At 37.7% G+C, this 23,495-nt stretch overlaps 1 protein-coding gene across 1 annotated transcript in view; it reads right to left on the bottom strand.

The window, feature by feature from the left end:
* PKHD1 (PKHD1 ciliary IPT domain containing fibrocystin/polyductin) overlaps positions 1 to 23,495 on the bottom strand; it is a 168,111-nt gene that overhangs the window by 20,040 nt on the left and 124,576 nt on the right. Inside the window, exons 49-55 of the mRNA XM_089499223.1 lie at positions 20,094 to 20,207; positions 18,527 to 18,614; positions 17,889 to 18,043; positions 17,446 to 17,598; positions 15,813 to 16,691; positions 15,012 to 15,177; positions 14,681 to 14,829 (exon numbers count right to left, since the gene is read on the bottom strand). Of these exons, the coding sequence (XP_089355349.1) occupies positions 14,681 to 14,829; positions 15,012 to 15,177; positions 15,813 to 16,691; positions 17,446 to 17,598; positions 17,889 to 18,043; positions 18,527 to 18,614; positions 20,094 to 20,207 (1,704 nt within the window). The remainder of the gene's footprint in view (positions 1 to 14,680; positions 14,830 to 15,011; positions 15,178 to 15,812; positions 16,692 to 17,445; positions 17,599 to 17,888; positions 18,044 to 18,526; positions 18,615 to 20,093; positions 20,208 to 23,495) is intronic.

The raw sequence follows: 23,495 nt of genomic DNA, 5'->3' as shown, positions 1-23,495 counted from the left end.
GAAGCTGGTATATATATCAAGAGAACAAAAAAATACGAGCCAGGATTCTGTATTATGCTTATTAAGGTTTTTGTGAATGGCGCTCGGATCCCTGGGGTATAGATATTGACCTTATGGGAATGGTTTCTTTTTTTTTTTTTGTTTTGTAGCCAAGCAAACCATCTGTTAGAAGGTTAGAACTTCATAATGTTTCATTCCTGTTTGATAAATGGACGGTCTTTCTCGAAGACCACCGTGGAAAAAAAAAAAAATTCTCATGTTACAGAAGTTCCAAGCACCAGCTTGACCCCTCCGACTCTGAAGGTCGCTGTATACAGAATAAGGCCGAACGCTAACAATACGGCAACAGCACAGAGGAACCATTTTTTAGATATATATAAAATCTTTATTTTAAGGACTTTATATAGAATATGAGTTATTTCTTATATAAAAGCAGCATACATGAGGCGGGCCGTTAAATATTTCCAAAACATGGACTCTCCAACAAACAGCCTAAGCTACGGGCAGTTTAAACCCCTTAAGGACAATGGGCGGTCCCTAAACCCATTGAAAACAATGCATTTTGAGTCCGTACATGTACGGACTTTGTCATTAAGGGGTTAATAAATGCTAAAGCAGCAACAATACGGCTGTAATCTTCTTACTTTCGTGTGTGAAACTATGGGGTATTAGACTCTTCGGGGGGATTATATTGCCCACCATCAGCCATTTGATGGCAATGGCTTTGAACCACTGGTCACATATTGACCTAAATAAGGAAGCTGTGTTTATTTTGATTATTCGTTCTTTTGTCCCGAGCTCTCAACATCGGCTGTGTTCTCTTTTTAAAGCTGCTAGGATTCATTAGAAATAGTATTAGAACATATTGAACCACGTGTGTGTCATATTGACCAAAATGACAGTTGCGTATGAGCCATTTGAGTTCTCCCTCCCTGTTAGTTTTGCCCAATCTGCTAGACAAACTTCTAACTCCTTAACATACTTCCTGTGGTAAACAATAGAATAGCTCAGTCTTAATCACACAGTCTGACTTTCTGACTAATGAAAGTCTATGGAGAAACAGATTTCATTAGCATGGCCGTAAAGGTTCAGCTCAGTGTGGTGTCTGACCCGGCAAAGTCACCCAAAACATCACATGACCGACAACAATGGCCGTCTGCAGATCGAGGGAGTTTATTAGAACAAAATTAGATAAAACCAGGTTTTTGTCAATGCCGACCGAGATTACCGTATACAGGACCCAGGGGGAGGGGGTATACCTTATCCAATGCTGGGGGAGGTATTAACGTATACATATATATTTTTCCATGGGACTTCCACTTTCAAACTTTTCATTTGTATTTTCTGTCTTTTTGTTGCATATAATATAAATATATGTAATATACCTTCTAGCCCATACGACGGTATTTTCTATCCGTAGTTTCTCTTGTACAGTAACTGAAAATGAATGTCATGCAATCCTTTAATGTACGCTATTAACCAGTAAAACAGGCCTAACGTTTATTTTTAATTAAACCTTTTTTTAGCTACCAGTGCAAAAAGATTTTTTTTTGTTTTTTCTTTTTCTAAAGAGGATTAGGCAGGTTTAAGAAAATAAATTTGAATCATATGCCATTGCATCTTTGTATTATGATTTGTTCTAAAGTTAAAAGAATTACATACATGAAGCTAAGCATCGCCTTAATATTTTAAATTATGCCATATTAGTTCTGTAGGATAAAAGAGATTTTAATCCAATAAAGTAAGGTTTATTTTTTCTGTGTACTTAAAGAAGCTCACATTGGTAATCCCTGTATAATCACACAAATAATGTTTATTTTATATGACTGATGCCTTGTAATAATGGTCCTGTGTGCGGCACAGATATCTGTCCTCTGTTATTTCTTATATATTTAAGACTGCACAAGCCCATAATAAAAAGTAATTAAATAGAATGCCCAAGTGGATTTTATTTTTTAACCCCATAAGGATTAAAGATTTTTTTTTATACTTTTTTTTTTTTTTTTTTAGCACTTTTGCTATCTTTTTTCAAGAATAATTTTACCATTACTCATTTAGTTTAAGTATATATATATATATATATATATATATTGTGATCCTGCACCCACACAGGGTACCAAACAGCACGGTCCTCTAGGGTATTAAGTAACGCCACATCTCAGTTAGGTAATCACCCACGATTTATTTGTAGTCCACGTATGAAGTTATTTACAGGATTACATAGAACACAAATTCCCTACAAACAAAAGCCTAGCTCGTCTGAGCGCTTACTAACATATAACTCCCTCACTACTAAGGGTCTAAACTAAAACAAAACGTAATCCCACCAACCTCTTTGATGGTCTCTTTTGGGCATAGCAAGCTCTGCTGCTTCCAAACAAACTCTCTCTCCCCCTCTGTCCAACAGGTCAGGGTATATTGCAGTCAGTGCAGCTAATTACCTGCAGCTGACCAGTGCATTGGAGTCAGCTTAAACTCCCGGCCTGGAACCCGCGTCAGTCCAGGTGCATGTAAACTGCGGGGTGGAGTACCAGCCTGCCCTATATGTCGTATAAAACCATGCAAAATCGAGGGGGAATGTATACCCCTTCCACGACAACACCCCGCACCTTGTTACAATATATATATATATATATATATTTTTTTTTTTATTATTTTTATATTATAATACATAACCATACATACATAAAGATACATAAATCATCATTCATTATGGGCGGCCAGCAACAAGAGTCCTGCTGCCGACCGTGACTGCAATTAGTCTTAATTGCCAGTTTGGCAAGTGCATAATAATGCATCCTTAAGGTGTTAAACTACACGGCTTTGGGCACCAGAAGGTGGGTGGTACTGGTCTCTGAAAGTGGGTGTGGTCAGAGGCGTGGCCACCTCGTGGCGCTCAGCTTTGGAGGCGCTCATTATGGAGCCTTCACGCCGAGACGCAGGAAATGTTTATTGTGTCTGCAGTAATGAAGAAACGTTTACAGAGAAAAAAAAAAGTTAAAAACGAATGATGGGATACATAAAATCTGGTACACGCCAACTATAGAAATGTAACTTAAATATTTCTGGGACTCAAAGTTCATCACGGATGAATGCGGCATTGTATAAGGCAGTCATGCTGATGTTTATTTTTAGCAAGACAAGAAAAGGATCCATTTAAATCCGCAGTAAAGTCACAAGCACGGGGGTTAAAAGACTCATTGTTTTCCGTGGCCCCCTTTCGAGTGCGTCAATATATTTTCATAGCAATGAAAGTGTTAAACCAGCAGCGGAATGGAAATCTAAGGCTCTGAATCATTATTTAGGTTTAGGACTGAAAATACTTATTCGCCGATCGCAACGAAAACGATAGATAAAAAGGAATATACTGAACGTAAAGTAGAGAAAATGGCTCTTTACAGTAAGGACAGTAAATATGTGGAATTCACTACCTGAAGTTTATAGATGTCTAACCACGGGCTGGAAGTTTTAATCAGCAAAGACTAATATACAGGGATATAACTGGTTATAATGACATGTTTAAGGGACACTCCAGTGCCCCAGAGAGACACTCAGATCTGGTGTATATCACGTGTCAGCCACCCACAATGCCTATAGCTGGGGGTGGGGGAAAGGGGCAGATGCATATAGGGGGCTTCTGTAGAAACAGTAAGTTAAGGGGCTCACTAAGCTATGGCTACATGTACATATGATGGCTTCAGTACTCATTAGTTCTAATTTACTGTTAGAAGCCATTAGTAAAAAATCAGATGCCATTTTGGAGTAAGGAAGCAATGTTCCCCCTTTTTTGGGGGGGTTTTGTTTTCTTTTGGACCAAAAACAAAGATGGACATGTATATGTTTGTTTTTTTTCAATCCAAATTATGATATTTAGCTATTTAAAAAAAGATCACTACTTTTTATCTATTTTTTTCCCAAAGGCAATCCATACAAGGCTCACTATTCAATGACCTGTGACCTGTGACCTTTGAATACGACCCACTGGGTACTGAGCTCCGAACGTCACAAGCTGGGTTTGTCCTCCAGCTCTACATCAACGGAATCAGTCTCCACTCCAGGATTGAGGACCGGACGTAATGGTGGAATTACGGACTTAATTACTGGAAGTAATGGTGGAGGGTCCTGTGACATGTCATAACTGGACTCCATTGGGCTCTATTTGAGAAGCGCTAAACTCGCTCCTCTAGAGGGGCTTCACGACACAGGTAGAGGCTGCAAACCTGTAAACCAGATCAGGCCCTTCCATAGGGCACCAATTTTGGGCCCAATCGTATATCTGCTCAGTTTATACATCTTTCTTCAGTTATTACTTCACTCCAATGATTTTTCTCATACTGCACCTGCCAGCGTCCCATCCAATGCCTTTTCAGAGAACCTGTAGCTTCTCCATAGAGGAGTCTAGAACACAACTCGTCATGAACGTCAAGATCACCCAGAATTATGGGTAAAAATGTGACAAAGCTCTCAACTACACATCGTATGCTCAGCAAAGTAACAATTCTATGCATGTCTACATTGCAGTGACAATATCTAAATACATATATATATATAAATAAAATAAAATAAGGATCTTCCGATCACTTAAACTACTTGGATTAAAGACATGTAGATAAAACATCTTTATTGGTTCTCAACTGTCTAGTAACCATGTTAAAATGTTGCTTGGTTTGTGTGTTTTTTTTTTATTTTATTTTTTTTTTTAAATCAGTTGACGGACAGCCCTGACCCACCACTATTCATTTTCTTTTTTATGGAGAAAATTACCCTAAAATATATACATTTCAGTTAAAATACACAGAATCCAATTGTTCTGTGTATGTGAAACAGGCGTTGTTAGAATCACTGAATACATCAGAGGAATATCTTGAGAAGCTTTGAGATGGAATCTTTTTTTATTATTATTTTTAAGTCATGGGCAAATCATGAGATGTACAATGAATAAGCAAGATGTCAATGGAATACCGTGACAAATTTTCAGCCGTTAAACGTTCTTTTTTTGGTCACTGTTAAATCACATGGTGGAACTCGTACGTAGGAGCTATTATAATAAACTACAAAAAGAAACAAGTCACATGATCTTTGGTCAGTCTTCAACTCGTGAGAGTAAAAGGTGAAGTATCTCACAAATCAACCTTTGTAACCCAAATCTGCCGTCACACAGCAATAGAAATTATAAATATTTCACAAAAAAGTTTACTTTAACAAAAACAGTTAGAATTGAATACCATATCAATACATTTTAAATATTTTTGTAGCAATAGTATTAATCGCTAGAAAAATTATATATATAATACTTATAATTATAATATATATTAATATATAATGATTAGCTCTATTAGATAAAGAATTTAGTGAAAGCCAGCTAGTTAAATTAAATTAGTAAAAAATAAAACTATGACATTTTTTTTTACCTGCAAACCAATTACATGATCTGCTTTTCATCTCTGATAAAAACTATAGGTTTTTGGGTTTTTTTTGGACGACTTTGCTTCTTTGAAGGTTTTATATGGAGATCAATAATGTAAGATGTGGCTTATAACCACTTACTAAAAAAAATAACAGGGTAATTCAGTGAGTTATAATTCTAACTGGAATATTTTCTACAACATGTAGAAAACAATAATTGAATTGCACCATTTACAATCACCCCACTCAAAAAAAAAAAAAAAAAAGGGCTTTATGTCAATATAATTTCTCAAATATTATGTAAGGAAAGTAAGGAATTTTTACTTTTGAGGGTGGTAGATTAGCGGAACAGCCTCCCAGCAGAAGTGGTAGAGGCTAATACAGTGAGGGTATTAAACATGCATGGGATAGACATACGGCCCCTGAATCTAAGACGAGACCAATGACTGCTTTGACCAAGGTTTGAGTCTGTACATGAGTTAAAATGGGCAGACTAGACGGGGTTTATCTGAAGTTCTAGGATTCCGTGTTTCTATGTTAAATTTAATGCAGGTGTCCCTGTTTTAATATATTATTAATTAAGGTTTTATTCTAAACACATACTCCAAACAAGCTAAGCAGATAAAACGGGGAGACTAGACGGGCCGAATGGTTCTTATCGGCCGTCAAATTCTATGTTTCTACATAATGACAACTGTGTGGCCCCGGCCAGTTCATTTTTAGTTCTGTTATCAGCTGAAGTTAAAGGACATTCTTCTTACACCGTTATACAAGATATTAAGCGGGCCCTTCCCTCGTTGGTTAAATAATACGTAGACCTCATCATTTAAAGAACACAGTAGACGGCGACATTCTGCATTTTCAGGGTTCGATGACCTCTGGATTCTTATATCTGACTCCTAACATTTTCCTAAATAAAGGGCTACAACGGCTAAAAAGACAGTTGTATTAGAAAGTTGATCCAGGGAGTAATCTGATTGCCGCCATGGAATCAAGAAGGAATTTTTTTTTTCCCCCTGTTGTGGCATAATTGATAATTTTGGATCAACTGTAGAACTAGGTATGTGTAAAAGGTGTAAAAGGTGTAAAAGGTTGAACTTGGACTAAAGTCATTTTTCAACCGACTATACGATAAACAAGTGGAACAGCCTCCCAGCAGATGTGGTAAAGGCTAATACAGTGAGGGAATCTAAAACATGCACGGGCTAGGCATATGGCTGCTGAATCTTGATTTGAAGGTTTTGAATCTTTACAGCAGGAGAAACTAGACGCGCCGAATGGTTGTTATCTGCCATCATACTACTTTTCTGTATGGCACGTTAACCCTTTAATGACAAAGCCTGTACATGTACAGGCTCACAATACAGTGTTTTTAATGGGTTTAAGGACAACCCATTGTCCTTAAGGGGTTAAAGCCGTCTCTCAATCGCCTTCACAGACAAACTATGAACCAAGAAAACATTTGTGTTTTCAGCACTATACGTTTATGAACATTGTATATCACATAACCATCTCGTCTGTAATATATTTTTGTTCGAAGTGCAAAAGGAAATCTGTTGGTCAAACATGATTACCGTCAATACGGATGTGTGAAAGTCATCGTGTTATTTGAAAGACAAAAGCTATTGATCAAAATGAATCACGAGAGAGCATTCTTGGTCACATCCACTCTAGAATATCCAAACAGACAGTCCCATTGTGATAAACAACTTTAAATAAGCATGTCTTAAGCATGTCATTGCCAACAGGGAATGTCATTGTTGTTTCGGTGAGGAGTTCATTGTAGTTATTTATACTTGATCCTCTGTGTCCTGAAAGTTGTGTTTAGGAAGAATAAAAACTAAATTTCTATTCAAAAGAGGAATGGGAAATGCCATTCACTAAATTCAGAGTTCTCTGCATCTTTTGTAACACAAGTGGTCAACTACTTCTAAGTTATACCAAACTCAACTCCAGGTCTACAAAGTTGAGTTTCTGTAGAGGTACACTTGTACATGTCTCCTGATGAATTGGGTCGAGTTGCCAAGAAATTGCTGTTGAGTTCATCTCAACTGCTGTAGTGAGCTTACCCATCAACTCATATTGGAAACCTGTCAATCGGGCCAGAGTTATTTATCAAGTTTATCAACTCTGAGTCAACTCACCTCTCCTGATGATGATGAACCTGGTCAAATACCAATGAGTTGACTCAACACAGCTTGGACATTTATGAACAAGTCCCTAAGAGTCAGAGGTGTATATTGAGGTTGAGGTTTGAGTTTGGAAGTCCTATTGAGTTTGATGGAATTCTGGATGAACTCACCTCCTCCTGAGGAGTTGATTTGATTTTGTGATGGTAAACCTGTTTTTTTCAGATTGACTGCCAATTTTACTCAAGTCAAATTCTAATGAGTCGACACAACGCAACGTGGATAGTTATGAATAAGCCCCAAAGAGTCGGAGGAAGAGATACATGTTGAGTTTGGAAGTCTTATTCCAATGAGTTCACTCATTGCAACTTGAACGTTTATAAACAAGTCTGTAAGAACTATCTGGGGATTGGAGTGTTCGTGTATTAGAGGGATGGGGCATAAATCAGGAAAACGAAGAATGAACGTGTTTAAGACTGTTGAAAGGTTGTATGAATGGCTGTAACCATTTCTTCATTCCTACTTGCGATATGGAATCCCAGTAAACCTTTGAGGAATGGGGTGAAGACGGCTAGCTTATCTGGCGTTGATGTGGGAATTTCTTTATTATTTCAGCAGTTGTAGCATTTTGTTGGTGTAGGAAAAATGTTCCAGTGATGTATTTTGGTCTAATCTCTAGTTTAGACCCGTCTACATCTCTTTAGAAATAAGATATATTGGTCTGAAAAGCATGAGCAATAATGTGTCGTTTTCTAGACACAATGTAGCAAAGGTCATTAAATCAGTCCTATTTCCTATGCATTTCTATGGAAATGCTTTTTAGTAGCATCTACTACTATTAGTAATTTTTTTAGATGTTAAATACCCCAAAAAATTAAATATATATATATATTTTTTTTTTCTTATTTTTTTTTACATTGATTTTTCTATTTTTCTTTTTTTAGGGCCCATTGAATCAGGTCGATTGCTAGTAACAGATGCCAGAGAGATCGTTTCACGTGTTGTCATGAAAGAGGTATAATTACACATACACGCATGCCAAAATATATGTTTCATAAGAAAAAAAAAACAGCACTCAAAATAACACAATATTACTTAAAACCCAAAGAGTTTTGCTTTCAGAGAAAAAAAAAAGAAAAGCCTCTTTTATGTCCCTTGGCGTGAAGAAGCATGCAGTCTGTCAGGCTGCGCTATGCTGGATTGCCACGCAGTTATAAACAGCACTTTGCCTGAAGGTCCATCCATTTGAATTAGAAAAAAAATAAAACATTAATTAACTTGACTTTGGCAGAGGCTGACGCAGGGCAACGCGACCTTTTCTCTCTGTCACATGTCACAGGGATTTCAGCCCCGCTATGAAGCTTCTTCAGTAGCCGTCCCCTGTACGTTACGGATAACCTGGCTCTTGTCTAATAATATGTCCTCTTCTGATGGGAGGCTATTCCATTTATCTACCACACTCAAAGTAAATCGTCGTTATATTACATCTAAGCCTCTGAGCCTCTAGTTTTAGATTGTGGCTTCTTGAACACTCAACTTTGCCAACATTGGCATGGCTATTTAATACAATTTTTAACTTTTAACAGCAAACGGGACATAATGTCAACTTATGGAAAGAAAAATATATTTGTAGGAACACTGGCAAAAGAAACAAAGAATTAACCTGATAACTTTTGACACTTGACAAAGTGCTTGTCAGGATGAATGACAGATGAGGCTAAGATCTGCGGGGCATCTCGGAACCTTCAAAAACGTATCGAAAATGTTATACTTTTAAGAATTCTTGATAAATACAGAAGTCAAACTAACTCCTGTAGACTTGTAACTTTTTTTACGATTAACCTCAATATTATGATAACATATATAAGTTTATATCAGTAATAAGATTCTATAAAATTTGCATTGAAAGAGCAGACAGGTTAGAAGATTGTCACGGATCTACAAAAAACAAAGCCGTGCATCGGTGCTGGCAATGGGAAATCTTTGGAGCTAAATCACCCCCCCAAGATTAAGAAGGCCAGAAGGTTTCACAAGTTTAAGTCCCAATCCACCCCCCCCCCAAAAAAAAAAAAATTAATCAGGGATTTAGTTGGATACACCTGCAGCTCCGGAAGTATCACTTACTTCCACCACAAAAACAGCCAACGTTTTGTATCTTAGCTAGGTCTTTCTCAGACAATTATTGTGCAAATATGTCAAATACCTGGAAAACAAAAAACGGTTCTGTGTTATGTTACTATTATCGTAAAAGCCTTAATCTCCAAGCCCATTGGGTATTATGTATCATTTGTCTTGGGCAGATATAGAAGAAAAAGCAAGCTCATCAGTTGCACATAAGCCATTAATATCTCTGGTTCTTAATTCAAATGTGATGTCATTCTCATGGGTGCAATTAGATATTACCGTTAAACAGAACTCAATATTTACTTATAACAATTTAAGTATAAAATAAAGCAGAAAATGTATAGCAAAGTTTAATGTATTGTGGTAAATCAGGATACTGCCCATGGCCCCTATGACACTAACCCATGATCTATGCCAGTGGGTATAGCATGCGTTACATAATTGAACATAATTGAGGCCCAACAAGTGTCTAGTGTTTTAAACATAAGGAACCTTAATTGCATAACATGTCTAGGATCCAACCTTATCCCAGGGTTGCCATTAATATTGATTGGACTCGGGGTAAGCATAAGCTTGGGGCCCACTAGGATGCAACCACACACACTCTACTCCAACTCCAAACAAAAAATACTTTCTGCGCTGAGGTCCTCATGCCACACTCAGAGGAGGAGCACAATACTGCGCCGATCACATAGCAAACTAATGGTGCCAGTCTGGCGAGTGACCTTTTTGTCCCCTCTTGTTTCCTCCCTCATGTAGTTCAGGCATAGATCAAATGAACACATAGAAACATTGCAGGTATAGATCAACTGAATAAGATGATCAGACATGGTATTTGCAAGTAATGATTAAACACATGGAAACATAGCCTTGCAGGTACAGATCAATGAAAAACTACATGTAAACGTCACATTAAAGGTATAGATCAAATAAACTATGCATTGGAACCCTAAATTGCAGACCAAGATCTCAGGTCACACACCCCAAAGGCCAGCCCTGGCATACACAGGACCTGCCTAGCACCTAGATTCCACGTATAGGACTTGCCATCTTTTACCCCAAACAGCCTGTCTGCGCCATATTTGTCCCCCTTCTTACACATCCACGCCATCACACAACAAATACACATACTCTATATTGCTCATGAGGCAACATGTTTATAGAAGAAAGGATTTTCTTTTTCAATCAATTCTCAAACAGTTATGGGAACCCCCCCCCAAAAAAACATCCAATTGTTGAGTCACCAAATCCTCATGAATGTTGACCCCACCGCAAAATATCTATATTTCAACTGTGTACTATTACAAGACTTTATCTAAAACATTCATGAATGAAATCCTGTTCCTTTTCGTGAATCTGGCTTCTTCAATTTCCTGTTTGAGAAGCAGCTGTCTATCTCTTAAAGATCTGTAGACATATTGTCCAATATTCTTACCTCCTCTGGAAGTCTATCTTATTAGCGAGACTCCCTGAGTTTAAAACATGAGGATTTCCAAAAAAAAAAAAAAAGTCAGAATCAAAACAGAAAGAATGAAAAGAAAACAAACCAATAAAGGTTCTAGCCTATCATAACATTGGAGTTTCTGGTATTTGAAGGGCTTGGAAGATTCTCAAAATAAATGAAGCCAATGTGTATTTCATTAAATGCTAATATTTGGAACGCAAGGGGGGAAAAAAATGATGAAATGCTTCCAAATTCTTCTTCCAGGATACTGAAAATAATTTGCAGAGCTTTTCGTGGGTCTAATTTTGGTATCTTTGAAGAGCTTCCTCTTGTGGGAAAGGAGATAAAAAAAGGATTTTGAGATCGTAGATTAATAGTAAATCGCGGATTCAGTTTAAAAGGGAAATGTGTTTAACACAGAGTATAGATAATCTTTAAATTTATTGAACCGCTAACATTCCAGTACCAATAACTTATTATATTTTAATAAATATTTCAATAGTACATATTTGTACAATAGTAAATATTCTAATATTAACTCTCTTAATATAAAATATATATATATATAGTTTTTTGTATTAAAATATTAGAAATTTCATTTTTACTGAATATATTTTTAACAATGTCAACAAAACCATATATAAATTTAAAAAGAGAATTTTATCTTTTTTAAATTAATAGTTTATATTGAATTATTTGGATAATTGTCACAAATGAATAATCCGATTGTATACTTTTAATCAAATTTTAATTTGATTTAGAGACATTAACAGCTATATTTAAATGTTATGTATCTTCTCATATTTTAGTTTTATTGTTCTATATACGACGGTCAAATTACTTGCTATTCATTTATTTTCTTTGGCTCATTTTGTGGTCGGGAACTTTGATCAGAATTCTTCCAATTGGCAAAAAGGAGAAGCCAATCGGAATACAAAAGAGAGCTCAAGTGTAACAATCAGTGTTTTCCTTCTTTGGTTCTCTGTGCCAAATTCTCTAAAAATCAACATTTCCAGCTAAGGCATTACTATCTCTTTAAAGAGCGTTATAAAGGGTAAAAAAAATAAGTCAGAAGAATAAACTTGCAGAGGGAAAACATTTACAATGAGAATTAAAGAGCAAGCATCGTATGAAAGAGTTTCCCAAAACAGAGTGGCAATAAGCATGGTTTAATGATGTATGAAAGAAGAGGATTGTCTAGAACATGTTTCATTACGCAGGTCATTACCGCATTAGGAAGCAAATTGACCAAGTCTTGTAAATACCCATTTCGGCGTCTAAATACAGATCTTATAGTCAGTCAGTAACGTTCGCATTAAAGTGAAAACGAAGCCAATATATACAATGTGACTTTGACACATATCTATTTATCATGCAAAAAAAGGCTGTTGAGTGATCACTAACTCACCAAAGAATTTATGGAGTCAAATGTTCTAAACTCAAGGACTTCATTCTGCATTTTGAGTTGGCCAGAGTGGGAATCCACTTCAAGAAGGGTCTAGTGTAACGGATAGTTAATTCAGAGAGATGAACTCCCCACGTTATCTATGTATTATACCAAGGTATCTCTTCTTGCAGGAGATGCTCAGTTGGGTTGGCCCTTAAAGGGACACTCCAGTGTCCTATACAGGCTCATCAATGAGGAATGCATATTAAGGAGGTCCAGCTCAGCTTCCCCCATGGTGATCCTGTTTGAGCTTGAAGCAGCCAATCAGTGGCAGGAGAGGTTTCCTACTGAAATCAATGGAGCTCTTCTTATGCATGCACAACGACGGCCTCATTAGAACCACCAGGAACACTTGCCCAGACGGTTCTGGAGTAGACAGGCGGTGAGGACACCATGTGGGAGCAGACCAAACACATCTTCTGCAACCCAAACGTCTGTGGTGGTGGGGGTGATGTCTGCAGAATCTCTACAGGTATTTGCAATAGGGACTACATGGCAATTTAAAGGGACCACTCGGCTATCATATGCATAAAAGTGGACATGGTGGCTGGGATGTCCCTTTAATAATGCATAGCGATAGCACGCAGTTGAACTCAAATTCCCTCTTTAGTTTGATCATTCATGGTATGGAATGTATAGGCAAGATGAGCCATTTACATATAGTAATAGCTCATCAATATATCTATCTATACTTAGAGAGGGACATTTTAGCCAGATCATATGGTTACAAGCAGAGCACCATAGATGAGAAATGTACTCCTTGACCCAACAAAAAGAATGCACATTAAACTTTTTTTTTTAGACTGCTTTTATTTCTTTTGCTATAATTTCAAATTCTTTTTCTCTTATTTAGTATTTCATGCTTTGAGAACCGTTATGTTCAGAATATTACTCGTCTTAACAGTTGAAGGGAAATACCAGCAGAGATTAAAGAGCCATATACCTAGTTTCAGTCTTTGAGGCCTTTAATCGCTTAGGAAAGAGAATGAGATATTCCCTCTAGCTAGAGGGGAACGGCATATTCAAGCTAAGATACAGGCAGACAAAGGTTCTGTCAGCCTTCCAAATGATGTTTCTACCATCAGTTTCGTGACAGTTCTGAATATTTGAGAAGCTCAAAAAAAGAAGATTATGTTTGAAGTTCTTGTACCAATGGACAATGAATTGTCTCATTTTATGCAATGAAGGCATTAAAATGTACTTTTCAAATTAGATATTCAACATCCCTCTCTTTCTGCATTTTATACCTTACACAGCACAAAATAATAACTCCCTGTGTAATTTCAAATCTCTCAATTTAATGCTGGAAATGCGATCACCTCCGGCCCAGCCGCTTTTTGCATCTCTCAAACTTTCGTGGAGCCAGGTGACACCTGCCGGGTGTGCATTTTAGAAGGAACAGACCCCCTCTTTAGGACCCAAATCCATGACGCCCCCTCTTTCTCACTTGGTGCTCAGAATGTTTGCTGGGTATGAGGCCATCACGGAGTTCTACAGACCAAAATGTCACAATAATGTCTATAGAAACAGCAGGAAAATGGCTTTATAAAATAAATTGTGTAAATTAAACACATTTCTTCTCCAAGTACCTAAGCTCAGATAAAAGGTCTTCATAAAACTCCATGTCATAGCCACACATCAAGCTAAACCCCTTAAGAGTCCATTTTGATAGATATGGCACAAGGTTTTGTGACATATTTAGAGGCATCCTTCTGGTCTTTGATGTTTCATCTATGACTGCATTAGGCGTTTGACCCCTCCGCTTTCACGTTTAGATAACAAAGATGAGTAACCTTGTTGGTCTATGTGAGGAAGCAGGGGGAGCACATGTCCCTCTTTTCTGGCTCCTTGTTGGTCCACCCATGAAGACTCTGGGTCCCAGATGAGATACATCGTAACCAAAAGCACTAAAAAGAGGCATGTGCTGTTACATGAACCAATATCCATGCTAATCCACCTGGCCATTAATTTTCCTCAGGCTTTCTGGACATCGGGGGGGGGTGGTCATAGCTCCACCAACCACAACAATTACATCACATGAGCAAATGTGGACTGACCTTAGTTTGTAGCTTATAACCAGCTCTGAATAAAATATGTCCTTGATCAAAAATGTAAAACAAAATGTCTTACCGAAGTTGAGACAGGGCTGTAAAATGGGACTGCCTGCTTCTGGAAACACAGTGACCGGCGGAACGAGACCCATGGAACTGCCGTCTATATCCTTGAACAGGACTTTCTGTGCGCCATAGCATTCCATGCTTAAAGGGCAATCAGGAGCTCTGTCAATACCACAGACATGGATCATATACTATATGGCATAAATTTTTACAGTCAGGGCAGTTAAGATGTGAAGTGCACTGCCAAGTCTAGTGGATTTAGTTGATGGTATCCAAGCAGTTCTGTGAACAGCACCATTTAGAATAAAGATACCACTGATAAACCCATTTGCCCTCATTCCTACCTTTTTGCTTGATGGAAGTAGAACATGTTCTGATATTTCATATGCAACATCTTGGTTCTTTCTGCTATAATCGGACACATTATTTCAATATTTTGAGGGCTGGACGTTATGCAGACATCTATATCATCACTGTAACAGCTCCTCGTAAAAGCTGAAAATGTAACATCTGTTCAAAAGACAGAACACATTACAGTCAGGTCAAACCAGAATACATGTAGTTAATACATGTAGTTAGTATCAGTTTATTGGGACCCATAGGCAACAATGGATAATTTCTACCATAAATATTATAACCATAAGAGTTATACAGAAAAATACATGATTAAAATGCTCTATGTATAATAAATACCATAACACGAACACATTATTTGTTTTTAGTTATTTTTTTAATCCGTCCGAAATTAGAATGCTACAGATGAGACTAGTAAGGTTATTTTTGGTATTTATGCATAATATTATACACACAGGGATAAAAAAATAATAAAAATTATTAATGGATCTGAAACGGGCTTCAGATTTTTATATTCAGACTAATATGAGGAATTTCAAGGTCTTACAATATGGGTCATCTTGGATGAAAAAAGGTAGAATAGTTATAATGAACCCTTAGAAACAATTAAAACAATGTTATATCCTAAATGCTTAACTATTAGAAATGGGGCTTATATGATTTAACGATAAAGGTTGTCTTGAGCACGCACATGTATATGATGAACGGCATTTTTACATGGATGTGGAAGTTTAACGAGTGGGAAAAGTTTATCAAAATATGTAGTATTCGTGACGAATATCTGAACGAACCTTGCAGTTTCATTAATCCCGACACTGCTCCTTCACTTGCTAACATGTGCCAGGGGTAATCTGGCCAGTGTCGGGGTTTCGAGGTGAACACCGGCCAGAGGATACCGACGCGACCTCTCAGTGGTGACAGCGGCGCTCTGTCTCTCGCGGTTGCATTGGCAGACAAAGGTTTTATTCTGTCCATGATACAATCAAAGCCCGGACTGGTTGCGACTATTACAGAGCTGCGGATGGATATGTATTTCTTCGGGTACTTTGAGGAGCCCGTCGATACTTGAGAGACAACAGGTAATATACCGACGTAATTGTCTAGGAGGACTATATTTTCGATCATCACGCTGCTTTCAAGATGGAAAACGAGGCCGTAGTCATAATTCTTGTAGGCGAGAAAGCCGACTATTTTTGTACAATTCTGAACACCATCCCCCCAGTAAAAGTGAACACCGTGGAGATTTGAATGGGCTACATTTAGAGCTGAAACGCCCCCATCTTGATCGCACCTTTGACCTTTCACATGGAAACCTATACGCTCCGTTCCCGCTACTGAATTTCCGGACATAACGTAATCACCGACCAAATTCATTTTGATTCCGGCCACCCATTCCAATTCGCCGTTGGGTTGCTTAATCAAAACAAGAAGGTTGTCGGTAAGGGTGAATTTTTCTCCATCGAGGTGCATCCCGTTTCCGACATGGTCGAAGATCACGTTTTCACGTAGCAGAATATTCGCGCTGGCCACCGCTTGGACTCCAGCGCCACAACCGTGGTGAACGCTCGATGAGATTATAGAAGACGGGAGCGATGTGTTCTCAAAATGGATCGTCGGAAACAAAGAGGAACCAAATTCAGAAATTTCCACATTCGTTAGCTCCAGCGTGCCTGCAAAGAGAAAGGCTGTCATTGTTCATGATTGGATTTTGCAATAAAACCCCGGTTCGCTAACAGAGTAAAATAATCATTCTCTTTGAAACAATACAAAATAGAGTATAAGTATATACAGAAGAACGTTGAGAGATGTCAAGTAGCAAGAGACATAAGAGACTTTAGTTATTTTGTTCCTTTTGTGCATATTGTGTTTCTCAATAAGCCTCAACATGCCTCAGAGTTTTATAGGTTTTTATGATAGTTTTGAGATAGTATATCTTTTTTATTCTTTCGGACCCCCAGTCCAGGTTCACCTAATGGAGACATCCTTAAATTGCTAGCGGACCTTCATCAAGTTGTCCCTCTGCTAGGCTGAGGTGGGACAGTTAACATATGTCAACAGGGTTAGCTGAAATTGAGAAAGCTCCTCTTGGTGTTTGCTGATGGACACAAATTGGGATCCAGGGCCTTCAAGAATCAAGTTGCCCCGGCCCAATTACCACTAGGGACGGCCTGACCCTTGACAATTGGTCAGAGAAAAAAAAAATGGTATAGGGGATAGTCTACAAATAAAAATTAAAAAAATAAATAAATAAATATATATATATGAGTTCAAATTACACTAGGTTGTTGAAAAGAGTTGATACACCTGGAACATACAAAAATAAGCTGTGAAGCACTATCAAAAAACATGAACAAAATATAATAAACAATAACCGAACCAACACTGTTACAAGGAAATCAAGCGTGATTCTAAAACAAGTTGCACCTGAATATTTCTGCCCTTTGCCATTTTTGTATTCTCCAACTTGAATTCTCCCAGAGCATGGTACGTCGGGCTTGATCCGTACATTACGGGTTAACAGCCCGACTTCCGCTGACAGTGGAACACTCCAGGTATCGTCAATACTATGAACAGCACCTGAGAAAAAAATAAATAAACCGTCAAGCAGTGTACTAATATTTTCATTTCTTTAGGTACGATCATCTGTTTGCTAAGGATCTGGCAAAGTGACAGATTGAAAAAGAAAACAGGGCTACATAAAACCTAACCACCACAGTGCTAGTTATAAATAGCTATAATATATATATATATAAAATACAAAAAATTCTAAAATTCCAAAAATTTTCCATTATTTTGTACTTTTACGGTTTTAGTAATGGTGACAATCATATAATATGTAAACATATCATGTAGAGTTGATATCTTACCAGTGTGTCTGTAAAGGAGATTGCCATAAATCCTAACGGCATGGCCATGCGTTTCTCTTATCCTTACAAATTCTGCTTGGCGGGGTTCATAGGAGGACGAACTGATAACAATATGATCTTCGGCTTTCCAGTCGACAGGGTCTTGGAGCACGATCCTACAGAGGCAATAAAACGTTTAATAATAATACAAACACTACCAAATTTACACCGAAAAAAACCCACTTCATTTTCATTTTTTTTTAATTAATTTAAAAAAAAACAACTTCTAAAAGACAAGAAAACAAAAGAAATAAAAAGTGTAGCTTCTCTAAACTCTAAAAAGTAATATTTGTCAATAAGAAAATATGATTTTTTCCAAGTGAAAATTGAGCATTTCGCCAAAATTGATACTTTTATCAGGTCAAGAAAGAAAAAGAAAGCTACATTTCAGCATCTCGGGTCTCATTTTCAGTTGGAATTCTACATTTCGTCTTCCCATTTTCCGTTAGATTCACGGGCCTCCACAACTACTTCTGGGCGGCTGTTCCATTTATCTGCCACCCTCTCAGTAGTTCAGTTCTAGGTAGACTTTTTTTTTTTTTTTTTTTTACATTGTTTGTAAATATACTATATTTTTTACAATTATAAAAAAAACTTACATTTCATTTCCAGGTGCAACATCAGCCCCAAGATGTGTCCACGGCTTTCTAGAATAAGCACTGTGAATCCTTAATTTTCCATAAACTCCTGGAGCAGGCAGGGACAAAGAACAAAATTTAAACGCGCCTGTGTAAGCATTGTAAATATTTCCAAAATCATACTTTGTGCATCAAGCATAAATTCAACAAGGACTGTTCAATTCAACAAAAACCTCTGAAAACCGCTTACTATTTTTCATTTATGTTATTCGTACTTGCGTTTGTTTTACATTTATGTTTTTTTATGATAACTTATTAATTACTATTTTTAGAAATTGTAGAAAGTGAATAATATTTGGCTCTGTACCACCCTCTCCATCATAACCCAAAGACTGGCCAAGATACATTCCCGCTTAAACTGTGAAACCGTAATAGATTAACCAGATTGGAAGCACCCAAGCTTTCTCTAATGCATAGAAGACAAGGCCGCTCTTCAAAAATGGAGTATCTAGCGGTAATAAATTATTCAGCAGATCTTAATTGGTAAGCCATCGAAGGAAATCAGGATGAACCAGATTGTGAAGAACACAGAGTTTGGCTAGAACCCAGAACTTCATAACCCTCTAAAGAGCGGTTTCATGATCTCCTCCTTGGGATGTCTAGCTCCCTAGTGGAGGTATGTACCCAACACCCAATTATTTGAGGTTTTAACGGCTTACAACAGGTGGTAGGGACATCAACACTGGACTTTCTCCTGATAAATTGTCCTAGACGAGCCAATAAAAAGACACAGGATCTTGACGTATATCATGAAAGCCTGAAATACTATGAAGAACACCTACACTGCCATCATAGTCACTGTGGGATGTGTTTGTTTCATTACAGAGGTAGCTACCTTTGGCTAGGTTATCTTTGGGTATAACCATTAAGCGTATTATTTAATAAGAAAAATAAAATACTTAAACATAAAAGTGGAAGGAAACGGTAAAAACCTTGCGTCAAGACATACGAACAGCAGTGTCTGAATCTTAATGCCTTAAAAGATTGCATTTTAGTTACCGACCATTGACAGAATTATTAAAGGAAAATTGTGTATGTCAAACATTAAAGCAATTAAGAACATTTGAATAATGTGATGTTAGCCGACGTACGCAGGACCCTTTAAGCAAACACATAAAACTGATAATACGATGTTATTTGCATATCGGCAGAGCTGGAAACATGCATCGGGGGCAAAGAGGAGAAGTCTAAAATAGAGAAACTGCTTTAGGGCTATTTTCAGCCAATATCCTATTTGCCTCCTAATGCAATAATTATGCAAATTAAAAAAAAAAAATGCAGTTAGAAAAACGTCTAGGTACAATAAAGAAAAAAATTAAATAAAACATACGCATAGGTTTTCAAACACACACTTTATCTTCTCATGAAAATAATAAGAGAAACGGTACATGCATGGACTATATAATATACTCAAGAGGCATCAGGGTAACAGTAATTTTAGTTTTTTTGAGTTCGACCATATTGGCTTTGTCAACCAACTTGTCTATTAGGACTTAATTTTTTTTTTTGCTTCTTTATTTTCCTTCACCTAATGTTCCTGAGGATATATTCAATCCTTTCAGGCGGTCACAGCGAATTCCTTCTGATGTACGGAGGGTGATCTGTAGTCTGCGGTCTCGTTCGAGAGGATGCCGGGCGCTGCCTGTTTGAAGGATAAAAGGAGATTAAAAATACATCCAACAGAAATATCATAAAGACGCATAAGACAAAGATTTAGACAGGATGACATTCCGTGCCTATTTTGGCAGACTTTATGGACCTTCTCGGTAATTGCGTATTTTTGTGTACAAAATGGTGGTCTTTCCGCTTAAAAGAATAGGTTTATCAGGTTGATAATCCCTCACTTTCAAACTAAGAATACATACCTCACTGTCTTTAGAAGCTGGAAGCGGTATTGGGCAACGGGATTTGTGATAGACATGTCACTAAATGCCCCAAGGACCTTCTAAAGGCTTGTCACTACTGTCCTTGAGCAAATGTGTCTTCTAAGCCCTAAAGATCCACATTTGATCTCCTACACTTGGAGTCTGTTCATGTAAGCAAGCGTCGTGAACCTTAACTTCTAATACCTCAATATTGTTGAGAGAAGCATAACCCAGGCTACAATGGGTAATGGATTTACAAATAACTTGGTGCCTCTTTAGCTGGTGTCATTTGTGATGTAGCATTAGAGGGCTTTCGACTTGAGAAGGTGGCCACGGGCACCATGGGGCATGTTGGGCCAAAAACGTTTGTGTATGAAGATTTCATCTGTGAGTATAATGCCGCATTTCATAAGTCTCATATGTATTAGACTAATAGCTGAAGGAAGCTGGTCCTGCTTGTAAAGAATGGTCACCCATTTGCTGCATATGAGGAGAGGTCATGAGAATGCTCCAGGTCGGCACAGCATAATCTGTCTTTTAGCTGTAATTTCTGAAATATGCTAAGTCAGAAGAAATTTATTTTTGCGGGTTGTTGGCCTAGGTCTGACCCAGGGCAATGCCCCAGCCACCACTTACACCCACTAACCTCTATGCTGAATATACAAGCGGGCTGCATTTGGAGGATGCACAGCACCAAATAAGCTTGCTATGGAGGATGTGCTGTGTTAATCACAGTCATTCATAGTGTATAGGGAGGGAGGGGAGAAAAGAAAAAGTTAAAGAAAGATAGTAAGAGAACCAAGATGAAGGCAGAGAAAAATCAGAAAAGAGAGCACTAAGAAGAAAAATAAGAGGGAGAGAAGAAGACATGAAGAAAGTAGAAAGGGAAAGGAGAGGGATGAAAGAAGGTGGAAAGAATAAAGAGAAAAGAGTGGAACAGAAGAAAGGGGAAAATGAAGAAAGGAAAAGTGCACATTTTTGTGCACTAGTTTATTTATACACATATGTCAGTATGTTCTCTAAACTTTTAAAATACAGAGTTAAAACTCATAACAAAACATGTTTCCTCTGACTCGTGTTACTTCACATCTTTTTTGTGACACCGTAAGGTAAACACTTAGCCATTCATATTTTATGGTTTAAATTCTATGGGAATAAAACAATATACTTTTCTAAATAAGCGGTTAACAGCTGGCACGTATCAAAGCCGATATTTCCAGTGAATTATCGTACGAAAATGTAAACAAATCGTACCATGAAGAAATGAAAGGCCAGACAAATGTGTATCTTTAAATAAATTAGCACAAATTTTTCCGTTAATACTCACAACACGTCAAATTCATATTAACACAGTAGCCTTTTGTCTACGGCTTGGAACATTAGGAAAGGGTATCGCAATTTCCATATGAATAAAAATGACTAATTATCGTTCCATATATTACGTGAGAAAACGGAGAACAGATCATATAATCTGGCGTGTTTGGTAATTCACTCAACTAATAACTTTGTTTTAGTTTTGCCGGCCTTGACAGTAAAATTATTATGACTTCCTTAATCTGAATGATGTTAGTTTACACAGACTTATTAACATGCCCCTGCTCTAAACAGATATTGCAGCCGAGGAAAAAGTAGGACAGCGTTCGCCCTGAGGGAATTTAACGTCCGACGTAAGACTCGTAAGACTCTTAAATTTATACAACACATGTGGCGCACATATATATTATATATATATATATACATATATAAATTTTAATGTATAATTTAACGTTAAACAAAAAAAAACATTTAATATGGAATGGAATAAAATGCTGTTTTGTTGTTTTGATAGAAAAAATGTAAGCAAAGAGTCTAAGCGTCACACTTATGTCGCGAAGGAACCTGAATGCAGAAATCAGACACCAGCACGGCAAAGAAATGGTTGATAGGGACTAGCTGGAGGTCGGCAAGTTCATGAATGGGTAATATGGCACCGTAACAAAAAATGGGTTAATTGAGGTCAGTACGTCCTAGGAGTCGGTAACATCGGCCGGCCTAGCAGAGCATCTGATCGCGTAATGAAAGTGCGCCCAAGAGTGGGGCCAACTCGCAAAGCGCAGGACAGAGTGGCTTTATTTATAGAGGAGCATCTACCACCAAAGCCACCATCCATGGCTTCCAGAGCACCAGAAAAGACACCACCCAGAAAGACACTATGCTGGGTACAGGGTGCCATGGGGGCTGGACATATTAGAGAGCTCCTCGTAACCAGCCCAACAAGCAGGGGCAAAGAGGACATTGAGAAAGCCTGATTAAGGCGAAAAGCGTCTGCGTGCCGTTTGCATTATTTTGCTACACCCGGAAGTTGTCCGCTTGGAGAGAGAGATCCGAGAAAGAAATCCTAAATGTGAGCATACCGCACTTTTGTTTGTAAACGAATTAAATATTTGTATACTTTACCTTCTGCCTCTTTGCTTCATTCCGTGGTGTTATCGTGTGGACCGATAATTGGCTTTCGTTTTGCGGCGTTATCGTGTGGACCAATATTTGTTTTCTTCGGGAAGGAGTTTTGGAAGCCCATACACAATCCTTTTGGCGGGTGGAACCGTTCAATTCATGTCCAGAAAGTCAGAGCAAACTATAATGCTCTCATCCATTTAAAATATCTGATACAGATTTACTGCTTTTACGGAAAACACTATGTTACTCTTTTTTTCTTACATATGTTAAAACACTGGGAGAAAAATCACAACTGAAAAATTGACATTTTTTATATATATTGTCTGTATTATATATAATCACTTTATATTTTTCCTTTTAAATTGGCACAAATATTTCTGCGCAACACTATTGAATTTTTATTTGCAAAGAGGACATTGACTGCCCTTTAAGGCAATCTGCCATTGGCTCTCCATCAGAGGGGCTGCCACCTTAGGCCTAGTCATCCTAGGCAAGAATATAAGGGAAAAGAATACTTATTGGACGGTTAGCACAAAGAACTTTAACGTCAACTCCAGAAACAGCAGCATTTAGATGCTTTTTATTGAGCCAACATAGAAAAGGCCCTTAGAGGTGGCTCAGTTATGGCG

This window comes from Sceloporus occidentalis, unplaced genomic scaffold (assembly GCF_023333645.1).
Source record: "Sceloporus occidentalis isolate IW3139 unplaced genomic scaffold, rSceOcc1.0.p SCAF_131, whole genome shotgun sequence".
Taxonomy (NCBI): domain Eukaryota; kingdom Metazoa; phylum Chordata; class Lepidosauria; order Squamata; family Phrynosomatidae; genus Sceloporus; species Sceloporus occidentalis.
The sequence above is the reverse complement of the archived record's forward strand: the minus strand, read 5'-3'. Positions and strand labels throughout refer to the sequence as shown.